Below are 15,338 nucleotides of genomic sequence, written 5' to 3' on the forward strand. Positions count from 1 at the left end.
GCTCGTTACGCGTAACTGCTCACCCCTGATTCCAAGTAATCGGGATTCTAGGTAATCGGTAATCTACTTCATAGGAATTCTACGTCATTGATAATTTGGGTAATTGGATTCTGGATTATGGAAATCTAGATAATCGGGATCTAAGTCACCAATAATCTGACTAATTGGTCTATAGGTAATAGACGTCTTCCCAGAAATACATGTCGCCGACTGTAAATTAGTGTTGAGATAACATTTGAAAAAAAAATTTCATTTATATTTTTTTATCTAACTCCAAGTCCCTTTTCTCTATTTTCGTTATTACAATTTTTTAAAAAATTTTTACTTTTCAGATGTCTGTTCAGTTTGTTCAATTTAAGTATCATAAATAAAAGTATTTAAATACTTTCAAATTTAAGTTATAAAATTGGTATAAGTTAAAAATATTCAAGCTTCTCACGCAATGTTTAACCAATTATTGTAGAATATTAATATTATATAGTATTTATAATTGTAAAAAATAATTTATATTGATATGAAATAACTTTATAGCTAAATTAGAAGAAACTATAATACAAGACGCATTTTAGAATCAAATTGTTCGATAGTTTTGAATAGAAAATCAATTATTAACTTTTATTAATGGAGATAATATTAAATTATTAGAAACGATCAGTTAAAATAGTGATCACTATCGAAGTAGAATATGCACAATTGAGCTCTCAAATAAAGACATATAAACTTCGTCGGAATGAATTCATTGCTATACTTAAAGTTGTGTAAATTAATCCCTCAAAAATTTAAACGAAAAACAACATAGTTCATTTTCAATTTTCAAACTGTGAAAATAATAGAAACAAAGTTTTATAATTTTTTTTTTAATGATTCATATATCTAGCGCTGTAAAGAAGAACAAAACAAAAAGAACAAAAAATTGTCGATAACTCTATTTTTTGATTTTGATCGACTAAAAAACGATGGAGCTCCACATCTTAACAATTACCAAAAAGTAAGTTTTATCTTTTACTGATTTTGTTTTACTGCTTCACAACAATATTTGTGAAAACCTGGGCTCTATTATTAATCAATATGAATAGAATTTGAAATTTCAGTTTTAATGATATTGATTTCTAGGGATTTGTAAAAGAAAAAAAATTTAGAACTATACCCGGGAAAAAATGATCAAGACTGATCAGACCTGTTCATATCTGATCAGGCCTGAAATCCGACCTGATCAGGCCTGATCAGACCTCTCCATGCCTGTTCATGTATGAACCGTTAAATACGCTCAGACCTGTCCATGCCTGTTCATGTCTGAAGTGTTAAATACGCTCAGACCTGATCAAGCCTGCTCATGTCTGTTCATGCCTGTTCATGTCTGAAGCATTAAATACGCTCAGACCTGATCAGATCTGATCAAGCCTGTCCATGCCTGTTCATGTCTGAACCGTTAAATACACTCAGACCTGATCAGACCTGTTCATGTCTGAAGTGTTCAATACGCTCAGACCTGATCAAGTCTGTTCATGTCTGAAGCATTAAATACGCTCAGACCTGATCAAATCTGATCAATCCTGTTCATGTCTGAAACATTAAATACGCTCAGACCTGTCCATGTCTGATCTAGCCTAAAAAATAGATAAGGATTAAAACTCCATTTATCAGCTGACAAGGACTATTCATGCATGATTTGCCCTCTTAAATGATATTTTAAGTCTGGAAGAAAAATTTTATCGAACTATAGACTGTAGTTCTATTTTTAAAATTAAATCGCTCCGTATGACGTATCAGTTTCTATCCCGTTATAAATTTTAAATGTACAACTTTCCTCAGAAATTTCGGCTTATATAAGCATGAACTTTTTAATTTTCCATGCCAAAACCATGATTTCTAACGATGATCTTTGACGCAATGACATAAAATTTTTTACTGTGTTCCATTGAATACGCGAAGAATAAGATTATTTAATAAAAGTTTGAGTTTGATAGCGTGAAAATACCAAAATATATCAGTTGATATCGATAGGCGATAAGTCCTTTGGGGCTGTTCATAAATTACGTAAGCATAATTTGGAGCATTTTACAACCCCCCTCCCCCCATGATAAGCATTAGTAAGATTTTGAACTGATGCATCCACCCCCCTCTGAAATCTTACGTAAGATATACATCAATTTTGGGCTTTAAATAAGTTAAAAAATATTTTTAATTTTTAACAAATGCCATTGAAACGTAGTAGATTTAAAGGGAACGCTATGGAATGCGCCACTTCTTATTTAGAGAATTTATCAATTAATAAATTAAATCTTAGATTCTAACCATTCAAGGTACGTTTCAAAATGTGAGTTCTGCCTGGCTCCAGAGACTCGATTACTTATAAAATCTAAGAATAAATACCTCGAACTGGCCGTAAAAACTAATAAAACCAACACCAATACTTATGTATAGCTTATTAATTAGGACTTCGAGTAGGTGTTACTTCTCCGGGTGAACTGGAACACGTGGCCTCTGGTACATGTTCTGGTGAATCCACCTTAAACCGCGTACTAGAGTGGGATGTAATGGCAAGATGCAAATAACTGATTGACTTATTCGTTGGATAATTTGCTTATTAACTATAAAAATAAATTATTTTAACCACTGATGCCTAACTTGGCAACATTCACACACGAACTGGAGCTAATTAGTAATATTAGGTGCTTCGAATATTACTAATAATATATCAAACTGTTCTGACTGAACAGGCAAAGTGAATCAAACTATTTATTACAAAATAGGCAAAAACGGATTAATTAAACTTGACGGACAAGGTTGAATTTTTCAAATTAACACCAACTGGGTAAGATTCAACCTTATAAACCCCAAATGGATTATTTAAACTATTCCAACTGAATAGGATTCTATTACTTTAATTTTTACTATGTACATCAACTAGCATTTTTTAACAAAAATAAAAGATTCTGACACTCATGTCAGCTTCGCTCTTTCTGCCTTGTTTTAACAACTTATTACCAAACAATACTGTGTGTGACATTATCGATCGAGAATCTTAGTAGAAAAGTAATTTAAGTTACTGACTACTGAAATAATTTAAAAATTTTGCTTACGTAAGATTTGTCTACTAGCGCCCTCCCCCCTAAGTAAGCATGCATAGAGATTCAGCTTGACCCCCCCCCCCCTAATGAGTGCTTACGTAATTTATGAACAGCCCCTTTCAAGGTGTCTGTTATTATCTTAAGCTACGCCTTGGTCCATAGCAGTATTAGTGTCAAAGGCTGCTAAATTATAGAACACACAAATAATTCTTCATTTCCTATACGTTTTAATTAAAAAAAACTTCAATTTTAAAAGAAAACAATAAAATTATAATTACGGAATAAACCTTGAAGAAATTTTTTTTTTACTTTACATAGAACCATATGTTAATGGAGCGAAAAAAATACATAGCCGTTCCAAATAAATCACTCTAAAACACAGTAAAAAATTTTGCGTCATTGCGTCAAAAATCTTAGTGTTAAAAATTTTTGTGTTAAATATTTAACACTTTTATGTGTAAATTTAACATTTATTTTGTTAAATCAACACAAAAAAGTGTTAAATATTTAACATAAAAATTTTTAACACAAAATTTTTTGATGCAATGACGCGAAATTTTTTACTATGTATAATTAATTATTAATAATTAATAAATTAACAGGCGAGAAAATCTTTTTCTCGCTTTGCTCTCACGGAGTTCAACGGAATTATCTCTGTCGCACTCCCAACAGCAGAGCAATTGCAGTTTCGATTGGTTTCACGAAACGAATGAAATTTTTGAAAAAAACGCTTTGTGGTGAAATAGTTTATTAAATTATCTCCCAGTGAACACATGACTTTCATCTGACGTCAGTCGAATGTCATAACTCATAAGAATGTCACAATATTTTGACATAAGTTTGACGTAAAACTGATCTTCCCTATGATCTTATTATGATGTCAAAACCTGCGATGTCATTTTTACATCATTCTGATATAAAAAATGTTATGTCGTATTAAAGTCATTATTGTACGTCATAATGACGTAACTTTATCATCATACATTTACGTCACTGGTAAGTCATGGTTTTACGTAATACTGATGTAACTTTATCATCATACATTTACGTCACTGGTAAGTCACGGTTTTACGTAACATTGATGTAACTTTCAAGTCATACATTTACGTCACTAGTAAGTCACAGTTCTACGTAATACTGATGTAACTTTCAAGTCATACATTTACGTCACTGGTAAGTCACGATTCTACGTAATACTGATGTGAGTTTCAAGTCTCTATTTTACATCAGTTAAAAGTCACAGTTGTACATAATATTTACATAAGTTTGAAATCATCTTTTTACATCACTGAAAAGTTCTGATTGTACCTAATACTGGTGTAACTCTGAAATCTTTTTCTTACATTAGTGAAAAGTCACAATCGTACGTAAGGCTGATATCATTTTGAAATCATCTTTATACCCTGTTAAAAAAAAAAGTATTGAAGATAATAGAAACCATTTATGAAAAAACCAACACTTTTCAATTCTTTTGCCATACTTGTTTTTATCAGGATACGTCAGTGTTAAGTTACGGTTTGACATGATGTTGATGTAACTTTGGACTAATGGTTTTCCATCATAGATTCGTTGGAATCAAGCAGTAAAAAATTCATTCAAAAAAAGTATAGGGGAAGGGGGAGGAAAAAACGGAATATACCTAAGGAAATATTAAGTTTTTGCGGATCCAAATACCGTAAATCGTCTTCATTTTAATTCTGTTCAAAATAAATAGCACTAATTTTAAACTGCCGTTTAGAAAAGATTTTTTATTTTTGCGAGCAAAACGGGGTACTCCTTAAAAAAAATTCAAAAATAATTTTTTCACAAAATAAGTATCAGCTTTGACAAAATCCAATTCTTACGAACAATTTTGCTACAAAAACTCACTTTTGAACTGATGAGTATGAGAGTAAACTTATAAGGCAAATTTTTTTTAAAACATTGTATGTTTCAATAATTATTGTATCTATAGTGGGAAATGAAAAATTTTATAGTGAGAAAAAACCGTGATCATTTAGAAAATGGAATAAATTATTAATTTTCTATGCATGCTACCCACAAAGAAGTCTGAATTTTTCCTGATTTTTGACCTGCTGTATCTCAGTGAAAAATGATCGTATTGCAAATCTAAAAAGATGCATTTTAAAGCTTTAGAACTTCATGATTATAGTTTTTAGATTTTCTGACAAAAAAAGTTGGCTAAAAATGGCATGAAGAAGAACTTTTTAAAAATTTTTAATTTTTTGTTTTCGTCTCAGAGGCTTAGAAAAATTTTTTCGTTTCATGACTTGACAGGTCCTCATAGAAAATTCATTCCAGCTTCCGAAAATGTCTTCTAATTTTCTGTGCAACCATTGATAGCTCCCGGGGAAAAAGGTTTAGATCTCACCAGATATAATTTTATCTGGTCTGATCTAATTATATCTGGTCAGATCTATTTATATCTGATCAAATATGGGATTGGAGACATTAATCAGATCTAGTCATATCTGATCACATCTAAACAGATATAACTATATCTGAGTTGATAAATACACTAGACATAATCAGATCTAGTCATATCTGATCAGATCTAAACAGATATAACCATATCTAAGTGGAAAAATACATCAGACATGATCAGATCTAGTCATATCTGATCAGATATAAACAGATATAACTATATCTAGGTTAAAAAATACATCAGAAATAAAAAGATTTTATTATATCTGGCCAGATCTAAACAGATATAACTATATCTGGGTTGAAAAATACATCAGACATAAAAAGATTTTATTATATCTGGCCAGATATAACTATATTTGTGAACTATTAATAAATACTTATAAACTATTTTAATAAATATACTTTCCTCCCAAATAAATATTTATTAAATGTTAAAAAATATTTAATAGAATTTAATAAATTAAATAATTGTCTTTGAATAAATTAATTTGTTAATAGTTAATAAATCTTTCTATCAGCGTATATTGATAATTAATAATTTGCAAATTTGATAAAAAACTTTGTTCATTACGCATCGATCATGGACACGATTCACATTACTTGTAGTTATTACAAACTCTACTCTTCAAGTAAGCCTCGTAGGTAAACAGGTAATGAATTAGTCTTTCAAGCGTCGGGTACCTGGTTCGATTCCCGCGCTCGCCGTTTTTTTTTTTTTTACTTACGGAAATAATTCTATATAATTATATAGGGCCATTTTTCGTATATAATTATGTATGAGTATATATAATCTTTTTTACCCGGGCAATTTAACAATTTGGTCAGATCTGATTATATCTGGCCAGATCTCGTCAGATAGAGACAATTTAAAGATCTCGCCAGATCTGTTTATATATGGCCAGATCCAATCCGTTTTTCCCGGGCTGAAATATTAATAGTTAAAGACAAATGGGCTTTTGCAAAAGTATTGCTTTCATGAAAGTAATATAATTCTCTTTAATTATGTTTTATGAATTTTTTTGAATTTAGGAAAAATTTGTCAACTTTAAGTGGCATTTTGCGTTAAATTGGATAATCTAAACGTTTTGTTTTTAACTTTCTGAATTTATGACGTTAATATGACATTGTCATGATGTTCTTATGACCAATGAAAGATAAATTCATGGAAATTCTGAAATTTTGTAAAATTTAGAAAAAATTCATCAATTTCTATGCAATCTCATCATAAATCTTAATGAAACTTGAGAAAAACGTATAAACTTAATCCTCTCCAACTCTTAAATTTATAGAAATCTAAACAAGCGTGTTGAATATCAATCTTGGTGCATACAAGTGAGCAGCATTCAAGACTCCGAACTCAATGGACCCGAGTTCAAGCCCAGCACACGCCAGGATTTTTCAACTCCAAATCTTCTTCCTCAGCATGTAATCAGTCTCGAAATTATTATTCAAACCCAAAACCGCATAATTAAATGTTATTTTTTTTTCAAAAAATTTTCTTCCGCGTAATTAATTTTGACATCAGTTATATATCATAAGGACGTCATAATTACGTCATATAAAGGCCATAAATTTCATGCAAGCATCACACTTACATCATGAGTACGTCATACGTATTACGTAAGAATCTTACGTTTGGAAGTGGGAAATTATGAGTCATATATGACTCACATATGACTTACATCTTACGTAAATCATGACGTAGCATGACGTCATTCTGACGTCAGTTTCACATAATTGGCGTCACTGAGTTATTATCTCTAAGAACGTTTTTTCAAAATTTCCCGTATTTGTTTCGCTAAGCCGATTGAAACTGCAATCACTGGTCTCGGCTGTTAAGTATAGAACTCCGTTAACTATAAGGATAAGTCATGTATAAAATTTAAATTACTTAAAGTAGTTTAAAGGGTATAGTAGAGTTAAGATAAGTCATTGGGTCAATAGGTAAAGTATCAGTCTGAAGAGCGCAACGTACATGGTTCGAATCCCCGTCGGCACCAATCTTTTTTTTTCTTTTATGGACCTGATCGAGTCAGACATGAACATGCCTGGCCAGGTCTGATCAGACCCGGTCATTTTTCATATCTGATCAGACCTGAAGACTCATGCCTGTTCATATCTGATCATTTTTTCCCGGGTAGGAGCAAAAAATTTTTTTCAAGATTCACAAATTTAAATTAAAAACAAAAAAAAATGAAATCATAAAAATGGTACGCTTTTAGAAATTTTATTGAAAGCAATATTAAAAAAAAAATTTGATGTTAAACTTTGATTCTTACGATTTTTATGACTTAAAAATTTAACAAATTTACGAGTTGTAGAAAATTAAAAAAAAATTTTTTTTTTCATAGCCTCAAGTATTATCTTAAAATCAAATTTCGACTCGTTCCTATAACTAATTATAGTTTTTAAGGTATTCAACAAATGAAATTAAAAAATGTAAAAAATATTGAAACCTTGAATTTTGCGTAATTTTTGAAAAAAAAAAAAAAAAAATTATTTTTTTCCGTCGGCAGGATTTGGTTTCTATGATAAATAGAAACTTATAACCAAAATTCATTCAAATCAAAAATGATCAATTCCAACTTTTGGTAGCCCGGGAAAAAATGATCAGACCTGATCAGACATGAACAGACATGAGTCTTCATGCCTGATCAGACATGAAAAATGACCATGCCTGATCAGGCATGAATTGACCTGATCAGGCCTGATCAGAGATGGTCAGGTCTGAAAGCCCATTGTTACTTTTAATTAATTATTTTTCTTAATTTTATGGATATAGTATTTCATAGAGTCATACGCAATTCTCTATAATGAATTAAAATTAAAAAAAAAAGAATTACATATAATTGTTCGGCTGTAACACCAGCAGTCACCCATCCAACTACTAACCACGCTCAATGCTGTTTAACTTTGGTGATATCCGTGCGCCTTGAAGTTCCCGCCTGCTGTGCTGCTATCTTATGTGACAACAATTCAATTAAGTACATAACATATCGAATAAGTTTATCATAAATATAATATAAAAATTGATTTTATAATATATTTTGATAGTCCTAATTTATTTAGTTAACCGAATCTCATTATAACATCACATTTATTTAAATAACAAAATAAGTAATTATTTTAATATTAGGCAGAAGCAGAGCAGACCAAAACATCCCATAGGAAATGTAACAAATTTTTTATTTCAAAATTATTTAAACGTAATCATAAAAACAATTTCGCACTTTTTGTGATGACCAAAAAAATTTTTTTGGTCAAAGAAAAAATTTTTATCACATCTCTGACTATGCAAGTCTGATCAGATCTACCCGGAAAAAAATGATCAGACCTGACCATGCCTGTTCATGTATGATCAGGCCTGAAATTAGACCTGCTCATGTCTGTTCATGTATGATCAGGCCTTAAATTAAACATGGTCATGCCTGTCTATGCCTGTTCATGTCTGAAGTGTTAAATACGCTCAGGCCTGATCATCCCTGTCCATGCCTGTCCATGTCTGTTCATCCCTGTTCATGTCTGAAGCATTAAATACGCTCAGGCCTGATCATACCTGTTCATGCCTGTCCATGTCTGTTCATATCTCAAGCGTTAAATACGCTCAGGCCCGATCATACCTGTCCATGCCTATTCATGCTAAGGACCAAATATGCTAAGAAAAAATTTTTGAATGTTCAGTGTATGTACATTAATTTCGATTAATAAATTTGTAAATTATCAATAAACGGTACATTTTATTATTCAATAAATAAAAGTATTTTGATTATCATTAAAAACCTACCGTAGGGTAAATTTAATTAACTTTTCTAGGCATGAAAAGGCTTGAGCATATTTAATGCTTCAAACATGAACAGGCCTGAGCGTATTTCCCGCTTCAGACTCGAACAGGCATGGACAGGCCTGATCAGACCTGAGCGTATTTAACCCTTCAGACATGAACAGACATGATCAGACCTGAGCCTATTGAACACTTCAGACATGAACAGGTCTGATCAGACATGAACAGGCCTGATCAGACCTGAGCGTATTTACCCCTTCAGACATTAACAGGCATGGACAGGTATGGACAGGCCTTATCATATATGAACAGGCCTGATCAGACCTGAGCATATTTAACCCTTCAGACATGAACAGGCCTGATCAGGCATGATCATACCTGAGCGTATTTAACGCTTCAGACATAAACAGGTCTGATCAGACCTGAGCGTATTTAACCCGTCAGACATGAACAGGCATGAACAAGTCTGATCAGACATGAACAGGCCTGTTCAGGCCTGAGCGTATTTGACGCTTTAGACATGAACAAGCATAAACAGGCATGGACAAGCATGATCAAGTCTAATCTCAGGCCTGATCATACATGAACAGGCATGGTCAGGTCTGATCATTTTTTCCCGGGAGATTTAAGATGAATAATCCGCATAGATCAGTCATCTTCTTGGGAGTGGTCTTTGATCAGGTAGCTGTTTAAGACCTCCGAAACGTCGATATCTAATAAAGATTCGATTTTCGACGACCGCACTGAACACAACCTGACTTGGTAAGAATATATAATTTTTTTTTTAGCGGGAAGTTGGAAAATACAATGTAATTTTTATTGATTACGCTAAATATTAAAAATTTTTCGGTAAAATTTATTATTTTTTCAACGTTTTTTTGGTTTATCTTTTTCAAAAATATACAATTTTTGCAAATATTTTTACATAAGTATAATCAAGCAATTGTATATATTCAAGTGGAATTAACTTAAGAATCTAATTATAAATGATTTTTATTTTTAAATACATAAATATATTTTTTTAATTGTTCTAAAAATTTACTTTGAATTAAATATTGAATAATTAATAGTTCGTCGCACAGGAAATTGTCGTTGACGAGTCAAAAAAGAATTTCCTTGAGTAGAATTGAATATTAGAAGGCGTTGATCTACTAGCTCTCGTTGACAAATAAATCCTAAGTGATAAAATGCTGATATTATCAATTTCTCTTCCATTTCGCTTAGTAATTTAAATTCATTCAAAGATTGTTTCATGTTATCTATAATCTGATGTTTTTCAATTATTTGATTACGTAGTAACAACATTTCACACGGATAATTACTTTGCCGAGGATCTATACTTTTAATAACAGTTTTTGCCTTTTCAATATATTTTTTATATCGTTCTTCTAAAGCATTGATCTCGAACTCTTTATGCAAGATATTATCTTGCAGATTAACAATTTTTTGTTTTAATGCTTGAATAGCTGCTTCTTTTTCTTCTAATTGTACAATTAATTGATCACGGTCGATTACATACAATTTGCTTTCATTTTGTAATTGCAAAATCTTTTGTTGCAAATTGCTGTTATCAGCTTTAGTATTTTCACTATGGTACTCAGTAAGTTGTTCTAGTTTTGTTTCTAATTCCATTATATATCGATTAGCTTCATCATTTCGACTTTTGAAGGTATTCAATTCTTTTTCAGAATTATCAAGTAAAGCTTGTACAATAGGTAATTTTTCAATATGTCCTAACTGCTCTAATTTTAGTAGCTTGGTTTCATTTTCTAAACGCAATAATTTTTCTTTCATTTCAGCAAATGATAAATCGGTATTTGAAATAGCATGAACTGAAGTAGGATTTGCATTGTCAATCGTTTGTAATTGTGTATATTTCAATTCTTCATTACTTTCTTTTAAATAATCACGTTCGACAATTAATCTTTCTTTCTCACGCTGCATTGACTTTAACTCGGTTTCCAATTTTTTCGATTGAAATTCAAGTTTATCATATTTTGTAATTTGTTCATTGAGCTTATGATAACATTCTGACAATTGTTGCTTACATAACTCTAAATGATTTCGAGCAATCGATGATTTTTTTAATTCTTCTTCGTAGTCTACTTTTAATTTCGTATATTCTGCGCTTTTATCTTCTAAAATACGTAGTTGTCGTCTTAAATCACTCATATCTTCCAATTTTTTTTTGTATGAATCAATAGTAAGTTCATATTTAGCTACTTTGTCAGCAGTCTCACGCAAAGCATCAATTTCATCTTTCAATGTATTGGCTTCATCAGCTACTTTTTGAAGTTCTTCTTGTTTTGATTGCAATTCAAATATTTCTTTTTCTAGTGATTCTGTCCTCAATCGATAGTCATCTCTAGATGTTTCTATTTTAAAAATTTCTTCTTTCAAAGACTCAATTTGCTTTCGTAGCCCTGAATATTTCAAACTTGGAACTGAATGTTCTGAATTTTCTGATTCTTCTAGATATTTTTGTAATTTCTTATTTTCAGAAATAAGCAAAGCTTTTTCTTCTTGCAATAAAGATAATTGTTGATCAAGCTCGTGGCATCGTTGACCTAATTGATCCTTCAAATCTATAGTTGTTTGTAAATCTTCCAATAATTTTTGATTCGATCCATTGTTAATATCGATTGAATCAAAGTTTAAGCTCGCTCCGAGGTTAAGGCGTGAACCATGTAAGCTATTATCCAATTCTTGTATATTTTGCATGATTGCTTGTTGGACTGTTTCTTCCATTTTCATAATGGATGTTATATATTGTTGTTTTTGCGTACAATTAATAGCACAACCAAGAACTAATTGTAAGAGTTTTTTGAGTTCATCAAAATCGTTATGTTCTCCTATCTTTGAAGAGTTAGGCTTGATAAATCCAGATAAAGGTTGACTCAAAAATTCACTATAATACTCCATGATGGCTTCGACAATTTTTTTTAAATTGCTTACTCGAAGTCGCCAGTTTGTTCCAATATTTGTTTTTATTTTCGATTTCCAACTTGTACTAAACCAGTCAGGATCAATTTGGTTTAGTGCTTCTGAAATCGCAACTCCATCGCTAAGATCTTCTGGCGACGAATGACCAGCAACAAGATCAAATGTATTTAACCATTTGATTAAACTTTCTAGTTGATAATTGCTCATTTTTTTTACTTTTTTTTTTGTATTTAAAAAAAGGTTATTTAAAACGAAATATAAGTAGCCGTAAATTAGAGTCCAATTTATTCTCAATAACACATATACTATTACGATAGTTCTGAATTTACTGATCACTTTGTTATAAAATAATCAAACGATCGATATAGAAATAAAACACAAAAACTTTTTCGAACTTTCATAATAATAATTGAAAAAAAATAATATTAAAAAACTAATAAAAATAATAAACTTGATTTACGAATACACTATACTAAGAATATATTTATGATAATAGAGTACATTACATTTACAAAAATTATCACTCTGACAGCCGTGTTTTTAGTTCTACACTCTACTTCACTTGTTAATCTTTAGATTGAAACATTTATGTAGTTTATTTATTAGTTGCAGATTATGCTACTATTGGACTATTGGTGATAATCGATGTTATACCTATAAATATCCAATTGGATGTGTTCCGATCTACACTGTGATCACTGTAAGATCTGACTTCACCAGAGCGTCACAAAAAAAATGTTGGCTTTTTGGGAGATTTTATTTAACAAGAAGTTAGAAATTTATAATTGTCAACTTAAATTTAACAAAATATTAACAAAAAAAAATTTGTGCCGCTTGGGCAATTTAGTGTACTACGGAGTCATTCTTTTTCTTTATATTGCAGCCATAGTGATTACTGTGTAAAATCGAACGCACCAGTACTCACATGTATATATATTGGGTGCGTTCCACTAAGCGTTCACAACGCTCACGCTCACGACCGCTGATTTCCCCATTCCACTTGATTGTGAATGTTACTGTCGTTAACTCAAGTGGAATGGATTATGGAGCGTTTCGGGCGTTCATGTAAATATTACAAATGGCAAGTTTGAAAATAGTAGAAGTTTAAGGAGGTTAGGTAATCCTAAACAATAAGTTTTAATATTTGTGACTTAAATTTATTTATGTTAAAAGTGAAGAATAATTGAATATTTTAGAATGACATTGCGGTCCCGTCACATAGTATCCTTTTTTTTTCATATCTTGGGATATTTTATTCCATACTTGTTTTTGAGAAATTTTTCCACTGATCAGAGTTTCTTCCATAGACCTGTATAATTCCAATAATAATAATACGCAGAGTGAGTTCCACCTGTATACTGAAGTTTCTCCTGTGCAAAAAAAAAATAAATATAATTAAAATTCTCGCATAATATATATGAAATAAAATGATAATAGAATTTCAGATGTTCATTAAACCTTCAAATTCTGGAGTTTCAGAGTTGAGATCGGTTAGATTATCACTATCAAGTCGTTCTTCTCCAATAAAACTCTCTGAAGTCTTCATCGTATAATTCACTAGATTCTTGATCAACTTCAACAGATGCGGAAGCTTCAGAATTTTGATTAATAATTTTTCTTAACAGCTCAGTTGCAAAAAATACATCTACAAATAAAATAAATTTACCAAATATATATATATATATATATATATATATATATATATATATATATATATATATATATATATATATATATTATTAATGATAATAAATATCGTTTACTTATTGAGTTAGGTTATGCTATCCATTATTCAGAAAAAATGTATAAATAGCTGTTGAATATAAACTAAAATCAATTGTATTAAACTTATATTGCATAATTATATTTACCTCTTTCTGCACGAGCAGCTTCAGCTTCAGAAACGATAGCTTCTACTACAATTTCTCTTTCAGAATCATATAATGTTATTTTTCTTGTCGCCATCTTTAAGCTTTGAATATCATATTTCAAAAACAATTTCAAAAATTGCGCCGAATTATTCTTAACGTTCACTTTGACCCACCTCTTTAGATGGGTCGTTGTGAGCCTTGCGTGAGCATTAGTCATGACGTCATGAGTGACGTTTTCGCCGTGACCACAACGACCGCGGTCGGTATGTGGAATGGCTAAAGGAGAATTTTGATCGTCGTGAGCGCTTAGTGGAACGCACCCACTGCTACCTCTGCGGTGCCGCCATTTTCAAATAAAATCTAATTATCTCATATGAATTTTGGAATCAAATAAAGTAATAATATTCACGAAAAAAATTCCGTGAATAATAAAAATTGTTAAATCGTAGTCGACGACCAAACTTTTAATATTTTTACTTTTATAGTGTTAAATTTTGAAATTTTTTATTTTCGCTCAAATTTTGACGTTATATCATCGTAAAATTCATTCAATTTTGTTTTACCGTGTAAAGCATGATTTTTTGTAGCTTTATATATAATCATATATGATGATGTATATAATTATATATGGAGCTATATATAACCTTGCATGTTTATATGCAGTATTGGGATCCTTAGGATAGGCGTGGCTTAGGTATTAGACCTCTGGTATTCAAAAATGAACTACTCAAAGTAGGCTACACATGTACACATGTATACAAAATCCGAACAAAAACAGTTTCACTGTAAAAAAGTCGCACCAAGTCCACGTTCATAAGACTATTAGGAAAAAAAAAATTTGTTTTTTTCTTTACAAAAAGATACAAAATAAAAAAATAAAAAAATCCAAGTAACCAATATGATTGTTTATGATTTTCGGAAATTAAAAAAAATTTTATTGTAAATTTAAAAATTAAGAAAAAAATTTTAGAACGTATTTAGTGTGCGCGGTTGCAAAATATTTTACTTTTAATGAAATTCGTAAAATCTATTTACTAGGACTTTAAAAAAATTGAAATACACAGTGATCGCACACCAAGTACGTTCTAAAATTTTTTTCTTAATTTTTAAATTTACAATAAAATTTTTTTTAATTTCCGAAAATCATAAACAATCATATTGGTTACTTGGATTTTTTAATTTTTTTATTTTGTATCTTTTTGTAAAGAAAAAAACAAATTTTTTTTTTCCTAATAGTCTTATGAA

General features: G+C 30.6%; 1 protein-coding gene across 2 annotated transcripts; it reads right to left on the bottom strand.

Moving 5' to 3' along the window:
- Positions 1-10,153: 10,153 nt before the first annotated feature.
- On the bottom strand, positions 10,154-14,383 carry LOC123258837 (protein Hook homolog 3). 2 transcript variants are annotated; one of them, XM_044719076.1, is made up of 4 exons: positions 14,094-14,383; positions 13,986-14,003; positions 13,681-13,867; positions 10,154-13,592 (listed from the first exon to the last, which is right to left on the bottom strand). In XM_044719076.1, exon 4 carries the CDS (start codon positions 12,427-12,429, stop codon positions 10,318-10,320), a length of 2,112 nt encoding a protein of 703 aa, XP_044575011.1. In that variant the 5' UTR covers positions 12,430-13,592; positions 13,681-13,867; positions 13,986-14,003; positions 14,094-14,383; the 3' UTR covers positions 10,154-10,317. The 2 variants fall into 2 exon arrangements, with proteins under 2 accessions (XP_044575011.1, XP_044575010.1); XM_044719075.1 differs by lacking the exon at positions 13,986-14,003.
- Between the last annotated feature and the right edge of the window lie 955 nt (positions 14,384-15,338).

This window comes from Cotesia glomerata, linkage group LG2 (genome assembly GCF_020080835.1).
Source record: "Cotesia glomerata isolate CgM1 linkage group LG2, MPM_Cglom_v2.3, whole genome shotgun sequence".
Taxonomy (NCBI): Eukaryota; Metazoa; Arthropoda; class Insecta; order Hymenoptera; family Braconidae; genus Cotesia; species Cotesia glomerata.

What these genes read in the sequence shown, in the direction of transcription:
- LOC123258837 (XM_044719075.1), bottom strand. Translation starts at nt 12,429, where the DNA reads ATGAGCAATTATCAACTAGAAAGTTTAATCAAATGGTTAAATACATTT.